At 35.7% G+C, this 16,496-nt stretch overlaps 1 protein-coding gene across 1 annotated transcript in view; it reads right to left on the reverse strand.

Annotated features, from left to right (window-relative positions):
* Positions 1–16,496, reverse strand: part of Mmp16 (matrix metallopeptidase 16) — a 238,396-nt gene that overhangs the window by 12,540 nt on the left and 209,360 nt on the right. The window contains exons 8-9 of the mRNA XM_048420470.3: positions 7,414–7,564; positions 359–474 (exon numbers count right to left, since the gene is read on the reverse strand). Of these exons, the coding sequence (XP_048276427.1) occupies positions 359–474; positions 7,414–7,564 (267 nt within the window). The remainder of the gene's footprint in view (positions 1–358; positions 475–7,413; positions 7,565–16,496) is intronic.

Below are 16,496 nucleotides of genomic sequence, written 5' to 3' on the forward strand. Positions count from 1 at the left end.
ATTGGCTGAACTCAGGACATAGTCATTGGGACAAATTCCTGTCTCGCACACACTTGATGTATTTTCATTAATTTTCATAGCTATATATTTCACATTATTAAATAATAAACATTCCTCAGTAGTAAAGTACTACTTATACTTTCTTCTAGTTAACTTAAATAAATATAAATAAATTAAATTTGAAATTGCCCAGAGAGTAATATTAGACGTAAATTCTTAAGAAGAAAAAATATAAATAGAAATTATATAAATATATATAATTCATAGCTCTAGCATAATAATTTCAAATTATTTGATTTAACATAAAACAATGTGATATTAAAAAAGGAAACTCAGGAGATGAGTCTGTGCTGTGTACCATTTTCTTTGTGGACAAAAGCTCCCTGGGGTGATTCAGGGATTCCCTTCCAGATGGTGATGGGCTTGGGATAGCCCGGGTCCATGGTTTTCATTTCTTCACTATATCTCCAATATCTAAAATTGAACAAAAATAATAATACATATATGAAAAAATCACTCATGGAAGTATACATTTTCATAAACGTTTGCTGTATGTTTATATAGCTCTTATTAACTTAAAAACAGATTAAAATCACTGGAATACAATTTAACATAAAAATTATTCTCTGTCTTCTGCATTGTATTATTATCTATATCCTTCATATGGTAAAAGGAGTATTCAATCTTTTAAAGTTATTAATCATAGTAAGTGCATAAAGCTATTTAAGTAGACTTTTAATCCATAAGGTTGCAACCAACCATCATGTATGCACCTATACGTGTACAGATGGACACATATACATGCTGACTCTTGATGGTCCTAAAGATATAATCCTGACCAAAACAGACAAGATCTTGCTTTTATTAACACTGGAGTTTTAGACATATGATTATATATACAACAAATGAAATCACCAATGAAGACGTAAAATTGATAGCAGCTATTAACTGCCACGAATAGAACAAGGTATAAAATGTTACAAATATATAAAACATTAGAAAAACAAGTCCTTTGTGGAAAAAATTGATAGATGAGGCAAGAAATGCAAGGGGCAGCAACTATGGGAGGAACCAGTGAGGAAGCAGAAGAAAGAGGGAGCAGGAGTGAGGGAGCAGAAGAGAGGGGTCAGGTGAGAGGGGGCAAGAGAGGGGGAGCAGGAGAGGGGGAGAAAAAGAGAGGGAGCAGGAGAGGGGGAGAAAGAGAGAGGGAGCAGCAGTGAGGGAGCAGGAGAGGGGGGGGCAGGGAGGGAGCAAGCCTCAGTAGTGATCAGAGACTGTCTAGGAGTGAGTGATAAGATAGGAACTACTTAGGACTCTCTAATGGTTAACGTTAATTCTCAACTTGACAGACACTCTAACTAGATCTCTGGGCATTCTTAAGGGATGTAAATTTTTTAATCACTGTAATTGTTGTTGGTGTGTGTGAGTATTCTCTGAGGAGGGGACCCTGGGCAATATAAAATAAAGAATACAAGTTAAGAATTGCAGAGGTTGGCTCTCTTTTCTTTACCAGCAATGCAACGTGACCAGTTGCTTCAGCCACACAGCGCTTTTACTTTGCCTACACAGTGAATGAGTGAATTGTTAGACAAAATAAATCCCCTACTGAATTACTTCTGCCAGAGTGTTTTTTAATCACAGCAACAGGAAATGAAACTAGACATAATCTAAAGATCACCTTGAGTAAACATTTCATAGAATTTAAACTCATACACAATTGTTTTCTGCATTGAACCAAGAATAATTTGGGACATGGAAAATAAGGCACTAACTAATAGTGTGGATGTGAAGAACATATTTTTCCCCACATAATCAACATATAGATGGAAGAACATACCTTGCAATTGGTATAGGATTAAACTTTATTTAAGATTTTCATTTGCATGATGAATAATGGACCATCACACATGCGCTCATTTGCAGATGATATAAATGTAATTTAAAAGTGAATTGTAAAGGACTAAATTAGAGTTATGGGGATAATTTAAAGTCCTACAGACAAAACGATTACTTAATAACATCACTAAATGCTTAGAAATCAGATTAGTTTCCTGACAACCCTCAATATAACTATAGCTGCACTTTATACAAGGTATTATGCCTATAGAGTGAATTCCACAATGCATTACTTTATTACACTTAAATCCTTCAATGATCTCTCTTTATATTGTTCATTAAGTTCTCTGTGATAAAGTTCAAACTATGATCACAGCAACTATGGTGTCCAGTTGAATCAGTGGCACAGCACTGGCACCCAAGTCATCTTCCGTTGTTTTAATAACATAAAATTTAAATTTAAACTAACTCTTCAGTTTATAGCTCAGTAGGGTGTTGAGTCATGCTCTTGCTAGTACTTTTTTATACACCGCATGCCAATGACAATGATGCTGGCCACTCTTACTCTGTAATTTTCTTCAAATATTGGTGTTCATTTGTTTTAGTATAATTTTTCTTTCTCCTAAGTATTCCTAGAATGCTAATCCATGAATATTCATCCAAGCACCTATATCACAAGCCATGGAACATTCCTAGCAATTATATTTCCAAAAATTATTTAAGGAGTGCAAATTTTTATGACAAACTACATATAAGAATATAATTCTGGGTGAACTTGTCAAAATAAATAAACTTGGCTTCTCCTGGCAACGAATGGAAAATAGAATTGGAGATCATTTTGCAATTTGAAGAAGTGAATTTAGGATTAAATCCCTAGGTTGTCTGTTGTATGTCAGCTTTGATATATAGCTCACAATCTTGAATGGGATAGAACTGTTCAACCCTATCCACGATATCTTGCAAAAATTATGGCACTGATTAACACAGGTGCCCATTCTATTTTCATAGATATTTCTAACATCAGCAAAAAAGTCAAGCATTATTTTTTTTCTCATGAAAGCTAAACTTATGGGTTCATTAACAACTAAAAAGCATATTCAGACATTAATACTGTAAGTAAAACAGGTTAAGGGACTTTTTCCCAGCAAATTTTTTTTATTTTTGTTAAAAATTTCCACCTCAAAAGCTAGGTCTTTTCATAGAGAAATCTTGTTACCGTGTGAAAGTAACCTTTTGGACAGTTATTATAAAGATTATAAAGGTCATTATAGCCTTTTCATCTGCTCTGATAGTTATCTCTACTGCATAATACTGATTTTCATTAGACAAATAATTTTAAGAATTATTTATATTTATTTGTTTGTGTTTGTGTGACTGTATCTCTACTGCATCTCTACTGCAGTATTATGCAGTTATCTCTACTGCATAATACTGATTTTCATTAGACAAATAATTTTAAGAATTATTTATATTTATTTGTTTGTGTTTGTGTGACTGTATGTCGCATGTGTGTAGGGATCTGTGTAGTCCAAAAGGGGCATGAGGAACCCAGGAGATGGAGTTACAAGTACTTATGAACCATCTAATGTATACACTGAGAGCTAAGGTTAGAACTTTGAAATAGAAGAAAGCACCCTTCACCTCTGCACCATCTCCTCAGACTAACTAGGACATTAATCGAGAAAAGCATACTTAGTTAATACTTCAAAATGATTATTAACAGAAATCTTAATCAGTTTTCAGGCAACTTGTTGATCACACCCAAAGAAATAAGCTTTGCATGCAACACCATATAAAATTTATATTAAAAAATCCTTTCTATGCTAAGAAAAAGGAAAAAATACAAACTTTTGGAGAAATTTTATTTTCAATGATAAATTATGTGTTGCTGAAGTCCAAACTGAAATCCAGTTTTATCCAGATGTCATTTCACATGACAGTGACATTTCATCATCTCAGCATTCATGAATTTTGGTCTCAATGCAGGGAACAATTAACTATGAGTTTAAATTCTACTGAAATAATTAGTAAATAACTCAAGGTGATCTTTGGATTATAGATTTTCACTTTATATATAAATATTATCATTTTCCAATAATTTTATTTTATTAACAGTTCTGCAAAGTAGTAATAAGAAAGAAAGCATTATAAAAATGGATTCTGTTTCTTAAGAAGTAGTGTCTTAAGATACCTGCATGCAGATACTGTGAAATATTAATAACTCATCAATGGAAGGATAACGTTCCCTCCCAGTTTTCTTATTTAGTCTTTTCTCTTTTCCATAGCATTGTTAATGAGGTCCATATAATGCAAGTAAATTGTTCTACCTATAACATGAGTTGGAACTCTGTGCTGTATAGATAAAATAAGAAGTTGAATTTGTATTAATCTAATGTGAACTAAAAAAATTAATAGAAATGAAAATTCTAATTTCAGCTGAAAAATTAGTAGCTGGGCCAAAGTATGAGTCTCTGTTTTCACTGTCTATAAAGGGCCATAATATGAAAACAATCAAGGTTATTGGATTGTTTATAGCTTAATATTCACATCTTCCAAAGGAATATACATGTCATGGTTTAAAATAGAAGCGTTAGGTTAAAATAGGAACCTTATGGTCTTCCCTACTTTGATGTTTTATTATTTAGAATCCATCATTTATTATGTGTTAAAATTAATTTGGAACAAACTAATAGTGACTTGGTTAGGACCAATATGGTGGTCTTAGAGATGGTGGCATTAAATTTATTAAAAATGAATGGGCTGCCTCATATTTATGTCATCTCCACTGACATTTTAATTAGGTTAAGTAGTTGTATTGGCTTATGCCAATAATTCTTGCAATTAGGGAGCTGACCTGACAGGGTCATAGGTGTGTGTCTATTCTACATTGACTGAAGGTCAGAGTTGGAACTTCTGTTTCTTGAAGTTTATTGTCAACAGGTGTGGCTAATATTCAGACCTAGTATTTCAGGTTTTAAGAAGTAGATCTGTTTCTACTTCAAACAAAGGTCCCACCTTGATTTAGACCAGAGAGTTCTGCTCTCTCAAGTTAGTTGTCAACAGGTGTGGCTAATATTCAGACCTGGTATTTCAGGTATTAAGAAGTAGATCTGCTTACACCTCCAAGGAAAGGATAAGGATCCAACTTAGTTCTCACTGCCTTAAGGGAGTAGGAATAACAATGGATTCCACACAGGGAGTGGTTTGCCTAAAGAGTGTTTTGGTCTTGGCTGTGAGTGTTACTTGTCTTGTTCTGGTAACAGAATGTTTAACTATGAATGCAGCCCATAATCCTTTAACTGGTCTCTTCACTCCTTGTATCATGTTGATGCAATTTTATCTTACTCCTACCTTTTAGGGTGGGGGGGGTATTTAAGCTAATGGAAATTAAATGTAGGCAATTTTTAATATTCACTGGCACTCCCTCCAGATAATATCCTATGCTTCCGTTTGTTATTTTTCACTTGACTCTTCCTTTTCTTTACTTATTTTTCTAATTCCCATGCCTCTACTCAGTTAAGTGACATCTTTGTGGAAGCTGGTCTCTAACACTGATCAAAGATTTCAAGTTCAAAGTCAACCTAGGCCAATAGGGAGAACCTTTTTCAAACAAAAACAACAAAATAAAAAACTATGCTGTCAATCTGCAGATTCACTGTTATAATTATTCTATTCCAACAAAGTTCCTCATCTATTTCATTCACATCAGCTTTTGCTCTGTGGAGTGCTATCTACTTTCTTTGACTGTAGTTTACATATCTTTGACGGATCATTTTGTTAGTGAAAGACTCTAAATGCATTTCTGAGGCCTCTCAGCTCTAAAGACATTTTTTGAAGCCTTTTAACATTTGGAAATGGGACAGTCACCCACACACACATGCTGGACTGCTCATCCTCCTGTGTCCTTGTGAATAATCTTCAAATATAACTCCATTCTGGGAATTGAGGCAAAGACAATCCATAGATGTTGACTCAGTTCCTGATGTATTGATTTAGTCCCTGAAACAAGGTCAGGATGGCCCACAGTTGCTCCCCCTTATCTAATCTGATCATGCAGCTATTCTCCTGCCCTGGAATAGACCAATCACTGCTAGTAACCCTTTGAATAAGCCAATCCAATAAGTTGAATAACAATCTTCAGGTTCCCCCCTTGTGTCTGTGGCTTTTTGCTTTAAAAGATGGGCTGTAACAACTATTGGACATCCTTCATATCCTGAACCTGAAGGGTCCTGTCATGACAGAATAAAAATCCTCTTGCTTTTGCATCAATTGTGGTTATGTGAGTGGTATCTGGAGCAATTCCTCCCTGATGTTTGGACTTCTAGTCCAACATTAGTGATTCATTTAGAAATATTTTAGGAAAGCCCTGAATTTATTATAGTGAATTGTAAAGTAGGATATTTTGCAACAAAAATTAATCCATATGAAAGTTAAAAACACAATGCATCTATAAATGGACATTTTTATCCATAGAAACCAAATATCAAATCTTATCTTTTTTCAAGTAAAGTTAAATGTTTAAACTCTCTTTCAAGTAAAGTTTGTAAATTTTAAAATAAAATTTATAGTCTAAGTTATTTTTCTCCTAAAGTAGTGGACATACTCTAGGATTATTTTATGTAATAACAGTAAAGTAAATTTTGATGCTGAGATGGAATTTCAAGTCCTATTTCTATATCTGTGTATATTTAATAAATTTACTTATAAAAAATGTACAATGGCATATTATGGTCCTTTATAGACAGTGAAAACAGAGACTCACATTTTGGCCAAGCTACTAATAATTCAGCTGAAATTAGAATTTTCATTTCTATTAATTTTTTTGTAGCTAACATTAGATTAATACAAATTCAACTTCTTATTTTATCTATACAGCATAGAGTACCAACTCATGTCATAGGTAGAACAATTTACTTGCATCCTATGGACCTCATTAACAATGCTATGGAAAAGAAAAAAAGACTAAATAAGAAAACTGGGAGGGAATGTTATACTTCCATTGACGAGTTATTAATATTTCACAGTATCTGCATGTGGGTATCTTAAGACATTACTTCTTAAAAAAACAGAACCCATTTTTTATAACATCTCATTCTTATTTCTACTTTGCAGCACTGCTAATAAAATAAAATTATTGAAAAATGTTAATATTTATATGTAAAGCGAAAAAATACTCTGAATGTAAAACTAAACTAATTTGTGTTAATAATTATTCCTTCTAAAAAATAAGTAGCTACAGAAAATCTATATCAAGGATATATGATGCATGTATTTATGTGTTTACACATATATTTATTTAGAGCTTACATAGCATGTTAGAATCACGGGTAAAGGAACAATGTAGTTTATTGGACATGTCTATATTCATAAGTGAGTTATATTAGATGAATGTAGCCAATGAAAATTCATCTTAAAAATATTATATAAAATACACTGTCAATCTTTCTGGATAACTCATGTGTTCACGCACATACGTGTCTTTATTTATAGCAATATCAATCATTGAGTGTAGACCTGACTTTACAAATCACTAAGTACTGCTAATGTGTGTGTCTGCAGTGTGTCACACATACTGACCTGTCGCCTTTGAAGAAATAGGTTTTGCCAACATCTTCCCACCAAATGGCAGAATCAATACCGTGAGGGGGAATTCCATTCCCAAGGGTAACCAAATCATGAGGGTAACCTGGTTGAAGAGTTGTATCCTTGAACACCCAGTATTTGTTACCTGTATGAAATAAGTGTAGGTACAGAATGTGTTAGTGAAACATCAATTGCAAGGTACTTGTCAGCATAATGCATGTAAGCTACTATGCAAGAGATCCTGGAAATAAGTCAATCATAGTCACACCCAGAATATTGACATTCTTGCTTAAATATCAATGGCATGAACAAATATAATGAATAAGTACCTAAATAATCTAAATACACAAGTTAATCTAAACATAAAATAGAACAGCTAATTAATAATACAAATTTGTGAGTTAATTTAAAATTAAATTATATTGTAGCCATAAAGAAACAGTTCTAAGTCAAAGATTCTTCCCCTGGGTTCTCAAAAGCCTTACTTATATGGCCTGCTAGCTCTTTCCTGTGGTTTGAACATACTGTAGGACTAATTGAGTTTTGGTGATACCATCTACTCTTTGTGAACATTTCCTTTTAATTTGTAATTTAATACAGATTTATTTAGTCTAATGAAGTCTTACACGCGTTTATGTGAACTATAAAACTTATAAGGGCACCTAAGTGGAGGGGAATTTTAACCCTAAACTGTTCAAAATTGTTGAGTATAATCACACACACACAAAGCAGGCAGAGTTCAATCAATTGCATTGGTGTTTGGAAATTGTCTATAGACAGCACATATCTAATACATCACTGCTCTTGGCACACTGCACACATCACTTACTCCCCAGGATGCCATACCCTGTAACCATTACTTCACAAAAAGTTGATTTCAACCTGACATTTAACTGAAAGTTTCACTTTGAGGGTCATCGATAATTCCAGTTAAATGATTCCTCAGTGTGGTGATTTGAATGAGAATAGCTTCCATAGACTAATATATTTGTTTGTTTAGTCCCCAGGGGGTAGATTTTTGGAAAAAGTATTATCAGGATTAGGAGGTGTGACCTTGTAGGAGTAACTGTGGCCTTTTTGGAGGAAGTATGTCAGTTGGGTGGACTTTAAGTTTTAAAAACCCTTGTCAGACCCAGTAGCTCTCTACATTTTGCTGGAGGATCAGAATTTAAAGCTCTCAGCTATTTCTCCAGCCTGCCTGAATGCTACCATGCTCCCTGTCATGATGATAACGAAGGAAGGCCCTGAAAGTGCAAGGCCCCAGTTAAATGCTTTCCTTTATAAGATTTGCATTGTTGATGGGGTCTTTGCATTACAATAGAACATAACTAATATATTCAATCTTATCTGTAGATTAAATTCACCAACTAAAGTAGCTTCTTCCTGAAGCAATTAGGACGCCATTTTATCTTGTTCCTTTTTCCTCTCTAGCTGTTATTTTCTGAACTCGATTTATTTTGTATTTCTTTTGTACTCATCAGTACATTAATTATTTCTCTTTTCTTACTATAATTCTGGCTTATGCTTTCAACACCGGGATCTAGGTTTGCTATTTTGAAGGTTTTGAGGTCTTTGGGAGATAGGGTCTGGTTGGCTGAAATAGGTCACTAAAGGCAGCCCTGCTAGTCTGATCACATCCACAATTAAGAAGAGCAGAGAGAGAGATGAATGCATACGTCCTCTCCTGTACTCAGCCTTCTCTCTATCCTTATGCAGTCCTAAATCAAAACCCAGACAATAGTGTTTCAGGGGAATCCAGGTTGGGTAAACTTGACAATTAATATTGACCACTATCTTCTTATTAATCTTATTCAGACAGCTGTCATGAAGCTTATTCAGATGATCACAACATAACTGTGTTCACTATCTTTTCATATTGATTGTGTCATTACAGTCAACTGATTTCTCAGTCACTAAAATTTATCCCTTGAAGGCCACTCTAATTATCAGTAACACAAAGCCTTGCTTTTGTTTCTTCTAAAAAAGCCTTGCTTTTGTCTTTTTTTTTTTTTCATATGCTCCCTCTACACTAAAACAAGGATGAGGAGGAGGCAAAGACTCAGGAACGCAGCTGAACTGAAAGAGAAAAAATGACAGAGTAAAGCAGAGCTGAGCCGCGAATGAATGCAATACCAGGTGCTCACTAGAGAGAGGTTGAGCAAATGCAGTTCCTGGTTGTGAGTTATCACATCTTCTCCCTCTTAAACTCAGTTAATCCATTTCACCTTTACTTTTAACTGAACGAGACATCTCTTTATGAACTTTGTGCCTCCAAATTCTATATGAAGTATGACATGCATTTGAGCCTCCAAATCTTGGAATCAGAGTCCTGGCTTTTAGCCAACATACCATGCTGTCTTCTAGCCAGATTCCTTAGTGACTTGACGACAACTTTGTAGCTTGTTCTATTTCAAATCTCTTTCCTTTCCAGTTTGCCTCTAGCTTGTCTTCCTTCCGTTCATTTTTCTTAAGGCAATTGGAAAAATTCTTCTAGACTTTATTACCCAGTTTTGTGTCTTTAAAATTTTTACCTGTTTCTTTTTTCTAATTGCTCACAAGGTAGAATTCTAATGCACATATGTGACATTTCAAGGCTCCTTTCAGCATCATTTGCTTACTTCACCTGCATTCAATTTATTCACCATTGAGATAAAGTGAGGTAATCCCTTCAGTATATATTTGGGTTATTTATGTTGAAGCACCCTTCCTCCATAGCATGGTTTGCTTATATTGCCCGAGTGTCTAGGCCTTATCCTTACCATGATACTACCTAAATGATATGTTTGCTATTAGCTTTGCGTCTTGTTAGCAAACCTGGAAGATGGATCTTATCACCAATAGCATGTCTGAGCAAACAGTCATGGCTCACTACTATGATAAAAGACTATGCAGATGCTATATTTAATGGTGTGTTGGGAAATGTCATCATAGAATCCATGCTTTTTCCAGGTTCTTTTATGTCTGGAAATTTTAACGTAGGTGCTTTGCTAATGTCCAGATCAAATCTTTGACAGAGTAATGAGGTTAAAAATGGAAAGAACTGTTTCAAAGCTCAAGTCTTCTTTAATCCACATCTCTTTCACCACTAAAACAGAACATGTTAAAACAAAAGAGGAAAACTTTTAAAAGGTCCAGCCTCCTCACCTATGTGTAGCACTTCCTACGTCCTTTCCCTTCATCCTGATTCTAATTAGGAGCGGACATGTGGCTACAGTGCCCTCCGTGTCAGCTACCGAGAGTGTCTTTGGTCAACTGAGCGCTACTGTGACTTTCTAGTAGAACATTCTATACTTTATAATGTATATCTCGGCAGTTTTGAACTTTACTCCTTTCATGACACTTCTTCACTGTTTTCCCATATTCACAGTGGTTGATCACACAGAATGACGTGTTCAGAGAAGCTTAAGAAAGCTTACATGTTGGCTGTATGTCTCAAGAGAGAATAACAAAATGTTGATGATTTTATATAAAATTCTTACTATTCTACTAGAATCTTTCTTGTATTTTGTGATTACATGTGATATATATGTATATTTATATGTATGTAAGATGTGTGTGCATGCACATGTGATTACTTATTCAAATATGTGATTTTGGTGGCCACATTCTAAGACCCATAGGACAACCTCAGGTGTTGGTGGAATTATTCAGCCACAGATAAGGCTGCACTTTCGAGCTCTAAAGGCAGGCACCTGAGGACAGGCCCTCAGGCACAAAGCGTCCTGCGTGGCCTACATGCGCACATACATGGTTACATCCACATGACTTAGCTAAACCCTTGCGCGCATGCGTGAGTCGTCCGCTATCTGCATCATCAGTGTGATGTAGTCACGCCAAACCCTGTGTGCATGTGCTAGGCAGCTTTTAAAAGCTCGGTGTGCCATCTTTGCGCACTGCACACTGCACACACTGTTTCCCAGGCCTGTACGTACCCACCTCTAATAAACTCCTAAGTGGGTTTGTTGGTGTTCTCTGTCTCCTTCTCACTTGCGCCAGGTAATTTCAGTTGGTCCCACCTTTCACCTTGTCTGAGACAGTCTCTGTGTGCCTCTGTGTATGCTCAGTTATTTAGCCTGTGAAATTTCAGGGTTTTCCTGATCTCCTTTCCCGTCCCTCTCAGAGCATTTGTGTTACAGGTCTCTGCTTATAGCAGCAGGTTTTGCATGGATTCCGAGGATCAAAATTCAGGTCCTTACACAATGGACTTTTGAGACTGGGGAAGACAGCTCAGTGAGCAACGTTTCTAAATCTACATGATGGAAATGCTTTTTGATTGGACCAATAGTTTCCATCATACATATGGAAATAACCAGTCCTTCACTTTGAATGGGTAAGACTTTATATAGAAGATCATGACTCAGTTTTTCTGTTAGGAAAAACCAAGGAATGAATAAAGTAAAACAAAAACCTTAACAGCACTTGTCAGGTTACAGGATGAAATCCCAGGAGTTATACACCAAAAACATTATGGGGATACCATGACTTTGCCTGCTAGGTATTGTGATCTAGAATCAAGGAAATATCAATTGACAATGAGTGGCAGTACTTACATTTTCTGTGTGTTTATTAAGGATTTACAACACAATTCCTTCTGCATCTTAATGAGTTAGGATTTTCACATGACAAAACCTAAGTGACTTGGTCTATTTTATAGTTTGTATTTGATGATTTATATTCAACTCTCTTTGTTTTATAGACAAGAGGAGTAGCTTTTTGCTTATGCTGTCATCAGGGGGCCCTACTTTCAGAGACACTATCACCTAGGATGCAGAATCAAAGCTTTTGCTGGATTTGAAATGAAAGTGGCAGGTTCTGGTAGAAGTGGAAAAAGTGTTCTTAGTGACACTGTATTAGAGGAATGCAGATGAGAATATCAAGTCAGAATAAAGACAGAGAGGTTTGGTAAGTAAAAACGATAACCAGAAATAAGGGGAGAGAAGACCTTACAGATTAGAACCCGTTACGATCTGCTAGTTAACAGTCTGTGATAGTCACTGACATAGCAGATGCAGGTTTGCTGTAGAAGCAACACACAAGGTTCCAACCCCTATCGTGCCTATAGACTACATACATGCATGCAATAATAATAACAACTTGAGAGTAGAGGGAACATGGGGCAAGATTGAGAGAAGGTAACTATCAGAGGGTGCAGGGAGGAAAGGGAAGGATGGTAATGCAATTCTATTTTACTTGACAACATATTTAAAAACAAGACCAAATCTAAAAGAGACAAGTAACCACTGGAATCATAGGATCCATTAAGAAGAAAGCAGACAGGATGTAGTATCATCGTTGAAGCAGAGATAAGAATACAAATTGAGGAGTGACTTGTTTCCATAACACAAAAGTCTTAAAGCCGACACGGTCAAATGTGTCTTTAGTTACAGCATTCTGGAGACAGAGACGGGTTGATTTCTGAAAGTCTGACGCCAGTCTGCTCTTTCTAGTGAGTTCTAGGAGAGCCAAGGTTACTTAGTGAAATTCTGTTTTCAAAAATTAAAAATAGAACAAACAGGACATTACACATTTGTGAATCATTTAATAAATATTATATATTAGGTTTAGCATATATATATATTAATTGAAAAAATGTTAAAGGGTTAAAATGTTGTCAATAAGGCTTTTTTTTTTTGGTTTAGTAGGTGTAGGCTTGGTTAGTGAAGCATTTAGCAGGTTTGAAGTAGATGAGGACAGTGACAGATCCACCAAATACAAGCTGTGAGATCATGGGTAAGTCACTATGTATAATTAACCATAACACATAATATAATATATATAATATAATATAAACCATAAACTGATACTTCTTATTCAGAGTTTTGTAAATAATTAGATTTTTTTCTTTTTTTAAATTGATTTTATTGAGCTATACATTATTCTCCGTTCCCCTCTCTTCCTCTCCCCTCCCCTTCAACCTTCTCCGACAGTCCCATGCTCCCAATTTACTCAGGAGATCTTGTCTTTTTCTACTTCCCCTGTAGATTAGATCCATGTATGTCTATCTTAGGGTCCTCATTTTGACTAAGTTCTCTGGGATTGTGAATTGTAGGTTAGTTTTCTTTGCTTTATGTCAAAAAGTCACTTATGACTGAGTACATATGATATTTGTCTTTCTGGGTCTGGGTTACCTCACTCAATATGATGTTCCTAGATCCATCAATATATATGTTATTGCTTATTATTTAGGATATGGTTTAATTTTATTTTTCTCAACAATATGTCAGAAGTTCATGAGTAAACAACTAAACTTTGAAAGTCAAAAAATTCTTTAAAGGATTTATTTTTAATCCTTTAAATTTTTTTTTGTAGATTCTATATATTTTAAAATTCTAGGTCATTGTGTTAGCCACTGGAGTGAGAAGCTCAGGTCTTTCTTGAGGAGAACTTTTCCTACCAGATGAGCAGGTCCCTCATGGATGCTTAATATGCTTTTTTGACAATCCTTCTGACCTCCTAATCCAGTGTTATTCATAGGAAATGTAAATAAAAGGATGCGATGAAAGTTTTTGAAAGTGAGGAAAGATTTTAGACAAGCAGGTAATACTGATGTTAGAACACTGCACTTTGAGTTATAAATAAAATTAACAATAATTTAAAATTATAGATTTTTGAAAAATAATAAGGTTAAATACATAATATCACTGGAAAGTTTAAGTTATCAACTATCAAATTTTATTGTACACATGTTCCTGAGAAAGGCCAATAAAACAAGGAGATTTAAAATATTAGTATGATATGCGTCATTGTATTTTAGACTAAGGTCAGAAAATTGTTATTGTGTATTTTTATTATAGTCACCATTTAAATGAAAATTTGTCACAAAATAAAAAATTCTAGAATTCAGCTCATATTTATCATTAAAATAATGCTATTCACATGCTTGACATGTGTTTTTCACGTAGCAAGGCTCCTGAAAACATAGTGCAACTTTGTTTCTCATTATCTCTCGTAGACAAATAAATGGTGACTGCAGCCAAATACTTGCTTATAGTAGATTTCTTTTATTCACTGTATGTGTAAGAAACAGGTCACTTTGATCTCAAATGAACTTCATTAGAATTTTTAAAACTCCCAAGAACAATAATTTTTGAGTACCATTAAAAAAGTGTTGGTTCATTCGAAAAAAAGTAAATATGCGAAGAACAGAAACTATTCTGAAATAAGCAAGCTTGGGCCATTTTCTGGTTTGGTCTATTTTAGAAATTTCTATATCTTCTCATTTGCTACAAATCTTTTTAATGTTATTCTTCTCAAATGTTATGAGCCTCTTTTTGTCTTGTTTCATTCTGTAAATGCTATTTTTCTGCCTTTGGAAATGAAATTGTCAAACACAGTAGGAAATACTGCTTATAGATATAAAGTGATAGCAAAATTGGAAATCGAGACAAATTTTTAAATTCTTGAGTTTGACAATGGCTTGTTCCTCATTTAAAAATTTACTTTCTTCTTGGGGGATATTTTACCAGTTCTATTTTCTACATAGATTATTTTTCATATTATTATCTCATAACCACTCAGTCAAGCTGCCTTGTAATTGAATGTAAACATCTGCCATGATTATGTTCCTCAAATGAGATCCTATGAGATCAGATGTATCAGCGGATAGTGACACACACAAATTTCTAGAATCACAACAGGGGAAAGTACTGCACACTTCATGGCACATTTCGTTTCTTATATTTTTGGACTAAAGAAGCCTTCTTATGAGCCCAGCGAAGGAGAAGAACTCACATTAACTGCCAAATGTAAGGTAAAGGAATAAGGTGAGGACATTGATCTAGACCCAACAATTACACATGTAACCCAGTCATTGCGCATATAACAAATACCTGCTGAGAACAGCGTGTTATACATCCACCCTCATACCCAGCTCACACTCACTTGTAGTTTACCGTGTGAAGCATAACGGCAAGTTGAGTGAGACTTTATGCAATGACTTCCTTTTATTTTATTTACTTTTAGCTATGTATATGAATGTGTGAGGGTCTGTGAATGAGGCAGACAGTACAGCAGAGTGACCAGGACAGCTGAGGGGATCGTGAGCTTCCTGATATGAGCACTAGGAAATAAGCTCTGGTCCTCTGCTAAAACAAGCACTCCACCATGGAGCTCTCTCTAATCTCTGAAATGACTTCATTTTTGTAAAGGGAGAGAACATCTATACATTTAGTAGATTTTAAGTACTAAATTTTAAATCATTTAAATTTAAATCAATCATACAAATTTTAAATCACTTAAAGTGTCATCAACTTCTGTGTTCCTTCATTTCACATAGTCTTAAGGATTCTTATTAAAAATAAGCAAAACTAAGCTAGGTGTGGAGGGCCGCAACCACATTCTCCATTGCTTCAAGGGACAAAGGTAGAGATTGACCTCTGTGACCTCAAGGTGTGGTGGTACACGCCTTTAGTCCTGATGCCTGGGAGGCAGAGGCAGATTGACCTCTGTGACCTCAAGGTGTGGTAGTACACGCCTTTGGTCCCAATGCCTGGGAGGCAGAGACAGGCAGATCTCTGTGAGTTCAAGGTGTTGTAGCACACGCCTTTAATCCCAGCGCATGTGCTTGGTAACTTACTACTACTGCTGCGTCCCTGCCTACTTCCGAGGCATCATCTGGGATAATGGGCAGTGGACCAATCCAAGAGTGACATGTCAGAAGCGAGGACTGTTTTCTTTATAAGGGCTGGGTTCCCCTCATTCTGGGTCTCCGCCATGTAAGCTTATGCTCTCCCTCTCAAGACGCATTAAAGCTTTACTGCAGAAGAATCCTAAGTGCCCCGCGTCGTTCTTGCGGGCGAGATGGTAGGGCGGGGCAACTGGTGCCGAAGCCCGGGACACCGGGGGACCCTGACAACTGCTCGCACCGCCGGAGACCCCTTGGGCACAAGGAGGATTCAGAACTGCAGGTTGTTTGCTCAGAGAGGTATGACTATTCTTGGACTTTTCGGTTTTGGGCTTGACTTGTCTCCACCTTGGAAAGGTTTCGTAGAGGCCTTGGTACTTCTTAGCAGTTCTCTTATCACTTTGAAATTGCTTAGAAGATAAATCCTGCCAGGCAGTTGTTGCAGACGGACAAA

This window comes from Myodes glareolus, chromosome 16 (genome assembly GCF_982192425.1).
Source record: "Myodes glareolus chromosome 16, mMyoGla1.1, whole genome shotgun sequence".
NCBI classification, from domain to species: domain Eukaryota; kingdom Metazoa; phylum Chordata; class Mammalia; order Rodentia; family Cricetidae; genus Myodes; species Myodes glareolus.